This window comes from Mesitornis unicolor, unplaced genomic scaffold (genome assembly GCF_000695765.1).
Source record: "Mesitornis unicolor isolate BGI_N332 unplaced genomic scaffold, ASM69576v1 scaffold28179, whole genome shotgun sequence".
Taxonomy (NCBI): Eukaryota; Metazoa; Chordata; class Aves; order Mesitornithiformes; family Mesitornithidae; genus Mesitornis; species Mesitornis unicolor.
In genome coordinates this window covers 4,953-8,752 of record NW_010208377.1, presented here as the reverse complement: position 1 = coordinate 8,752, position 3,800 = coordinate 4,953, and the positions used below count along the sequence as shown (strand labels likewise).

At 48.4% G+C, this 3,800-nt stretch overlaps 1 protein-coding gene across 1 annotated transcript in view; it reads right to left on the bottom strand.

Moving 5' to 3' along the window:
- Positions 1-223: 223 nt before the first annotated feature.
- Positions 224-3,800, bottom strand: part of TTC25 (tetratricopeptide repeat domain 25) — a gene marked incomplete at both ends in the record, with an annotated part of 8,193 nt that continues 4,616 nt past the window's right edge. Inside the window, 6 exons of the mRNA XM_010192494.1 lie at positions 224-302; positions 1,257-1,357; positions 1,530-1,726; positions 1,951-2,037; positions 2,615-2,822; positions 3,502-3,726. Of these exons, the coding sequence (XP_010190796.1) occupies positions 224-302; positions 1,257-1,357; positions 1,530-1,726; positions 1,951-2,037; positions 2,615-2,822; positions 3,502-3,726 (897 nt within the window). The remainder of the gene's footprint in view (positions 303-1,256; positions 1,358-1,529; positions 1,727-1,950; positions 2,038-2,614; positions 2,823-3,501; positions 3,727-3,800) is intronic.

Below are 3,800 nucleotides of genomic sequence, written 5' to 3'. Positions count from 1 at the left end.
CTACCTACAGGCTGAAGCCACCGATGATAACTACGCTGCGGCTTCAGATACAAACGAATTCTGCCGCTGTGTGGTAGTGCAGAGGATGCAAGAGGGGCCAGAAATGCACATGCCTGGTACCTGGGAGTGGGGCGCTTTGTTTCCGTGCCTCGGTCTGTGTTTCAGAAAGGGGAATTGGGGAATTTTTATATTTACGGGGTGCAAAGGTCAGAATGACAACTACCTTGAAGAGAGTAATCCGTTGTTTCTTGTTTTCTTCTGTTCAGCTCTTCAATGATGCTTTTGCTCACATCATCTAAGGCCTGAAAGTGATACAGCTTATTAAGAAAAGCTCTAGAAATGCAGTTATGTACCTAAGATTTTTCTGTTTTCTTTTGCTCTCTGCTATCCCTGGTCCTTTGCTACCATCAAACTCTCTACAACAACGATCTGCTTCATCTCTTCCCGCAGGCGCTGCTGCCTGTTCGTACTCCTCAGCAAACACCTCCTCCCCTGAAGGTGTCATCTCTCTCACAGTCATTGTTCTCTGGCAGCAGAACAAGCCCTGCCTGAGCTCTGGATGCCCAGGAGGGCTCACCACGGGTGGGTGTCCTGCTCTGAGTGTTGCCTGGGAAGCTGGGTGTCATCTCTGGGATGCATTTCTCTGGGATGTTTTGAAGAGGTCAGAGAAGGGGGTAGCTGTGATCAGCAGCTGTTGGCAACAGAGCACAGAGAAGGCCGTGCTGTTTTCTGTGTGTGAGATCCTTGCCCCAGGGAGGTCAAAAGAAAATTTTCCCTTGACCCGAGCAGGGCCAGAGCTTCACCCTTCTACTGGATCATGAACTGGGGCTGTTTCCATAACTGCTAAGATGTAAACTGGGCTAGAGGCTGCATCCCCCTACACCCCAGCTGTGCAGTGATGTTTTCTCCACTCACAGGACACTGGACAATAGTTACAGCCAATGTGCTGGTGCTGCCCCAAGCTCACAGAATCACAGAATCACAGCACGTTAGGGATTGGAAGGGACCTCCAAAGCTCATCCAGTCCAATCCCCCTGCTGGAGCAGGAACACCCAGATGAGGTTGCACAGGAAGGCGTCCAGGCGGGTTTTGAATGTCTGCAGAGAAGGAGACTCCACAACCTCTCTGGGCAGCCTGGGCCAGGGCTCTGTCACCCTCACTGAGAAGAAGTTTCTTCTCCAATTGAAGTGGAACCTCCTGTGTTCCAGCTTGTGCCCAAGAAGCTCCTCTTCTCTTCGAACAACCCACGTACTTACAATAATGATGGCCTTTTGAGCATCTTCACTCTGAATAAGCTTTGCCTTCTCAAGTGCTTTTTCCAAGTTCATGACTGCAGACTGGTAATCCTTCAATTTTACTGTAACGGACCAATGAAAACATCTATTTTAACCCAAAATCAAGAGCACAATAATAGTTAATTTGAGATGAGAGGTCTTGACCTGCGCAGTTACGTTGGCTGTTAAATCAGAGATGTTTTCACAGTCAGGCTGTCTCCATCCTTAGAGCAAAATTCGTGTTCATGCCTTTACCTTGTGCCTGTGCCACCAAAATGGTAGCGTGGAGCTGCCACTCCACGTCTCCTTCCACATCTGCTGACTGCAGGGACTTCTGTCCGTAATTCTGGGCTGCTTCACCCTTATTCAGCTCCAGGCAGCATCGGCCGATTTCATGGAACAGCCAAGTCTTCTCCAGGCTGGATTTTGCCATTGGAATCTTCTGCTCCCAACTTCAAGCAGAGAATAAGAAAGACAAACACTTACTGAATTCACCGAATCTCACCAGGTGCAGTTACAGTTTCAACCGCTGATTTTATAAACGTTAAACCATGCTAATAGTATGACAAATGTCACAGCCCCCCTTGCTAGCAGTATGATTAAACAAACTGTAAAGACTTCATATATTCAATTCAAAATACAACCGTGCGCCTTTTCTGTCACTAATTGTACATACGTGTCGATAGCTTGCTGGAATTTGCCGATTCTGGCATAAACTTTGCCAATGTTGTGAAGGGCTCTGGATATGGCATCTGGCAGGTTGCTGCGTGGATAAGAGAAAGAAATGACAGCAGCTGGAACCGTCGTGTTCCTGGTACAGTCTGTGTGTCTGCAGCCTGGTAGGGTTTCTCTGTGCACAACGCGACCTCAGGCTGTGCGGAGAATGAGAGGCAAAGGCCCAGTGCCAGACTGTTCTGTGTGAGCAGGTAACTGCACCTCTTGGGTAAATATTCTAACTCTGCCATTGGGGTTTGAATACAAATGCTTTTAAGAGAAAATGTAGCAGGAAACTCATGCAATCTAGAGCCTGGCCTTCCTGAGAAGGAAGTGTATACCAGAGGCTGAGACTGGGACCTGTGTTCTCTTCTGCTTTGCTCCAGCAGAGATCTAGGTGTGCTATGGGGTCTGGGTCCTTTAGAAATCTGCTTCGGTCTCTTAATTTTTGAAATAGTCAAGCTAGGAAGTCACTGGAGACCACGACACTGGGGCAGAGTCTGGGTGCCTCGCCCTGTTAGATCTCCAGGTGAGCTTTACAGTATTACCTGATGACCAAACACCTTAACAGGGAACTTTCCTCTGTACATCGAATCTTTCCCCATCCGGCTGAACTCAGCACTTACTTCTGCCTGGCAACTGCCAGATCCATCTTATAGCTTTGCAGAGCTGCCTTCATCTGGCCCATCTCGAACTGAGCATTCCCAATGCAGCTGTGGAGGTTTCCGATCAGTTCGTTCTTGTTGGGAACTGCATCGTCCGACCACTCCTGTATTGTTTTCAGCACATGCTCAGCTTTCTTGCAGCTTTCTTCAGGGGCGTTGGCCATCAGCACTAGAGATAGAGGGAGGTTTAATGCAGGTATGTGGACACATCGATATGGGGAAAACTAAATGCAGTTGTGTGAGCCTCAGACAGAGCTTAGAGCTCCTAACTCTTCATGCATCTACTACACTCCTCTCTCCTGTATCCAAGAAATCTGCCCTGGGAGCTGGTCCTTCTGACCTCTGCCTGGCACGACTGGAAACCACCTTCATCACAGCAATGGTATTTTTGAACTACAGAAGTTCTTGACTTGAGCATCCTCTCAAAGAACTTCTCATTACCAAACCAGCCAGAGGCATTCACTAAGCATGCAGCAGTGTCCTGCCTGGCTCTGGTATCTGAGTGGTGTCCTGAAAACCAAACAGCAAGACCTCGGGTACAGAAAAAGCTGAGGAAATAAGGTGTTGGATTCTGTATCATAGAAAGCGTTGGGAAAGGTGAAGAACACAAAAGCAACTACTTTCCCCAGACTGCCTACTGCTGCTCGTGGATACTTGCACTGCTTCTGTTCATCTGGTCTGTAATCACCACAGCAAATAATTACAGGTGCCAATCACCGTTTTCCAACTGCTCCCAGCAGGACACCTACACATGTCGATGTCCTCCATACTCTTCATGATGTATCTGCCAGGCTTATAATTACAGGTGCCAATCACCGTTTTCCAACAGCTCCCAGCAGGACACTTACACATGTCGATGTCCTGCATACTCTTCATGATGTATCTGCCAGGCTCCTCCAGTTTCCGTTTCTTGTCCTGGGTCCACCTTTGCTGCCTGAGCTTGTGCTCTCTCACGCGGGCATAAATGGGCTTCTGCTGCTGCCAGAACTCACTGCGCGTGTCCAGGTAGGAAATGCCACTCAAAACCAGCTCTGCTACCTTGATCCCCTGCTTTGTGCTGCTCTCCATCAAATCTGGAAATAAGATGGTGGATTTTATTAGCTAGGAGTTATTAATGTGCGTGATGGATGAAGCCGCAGTTCAGCAG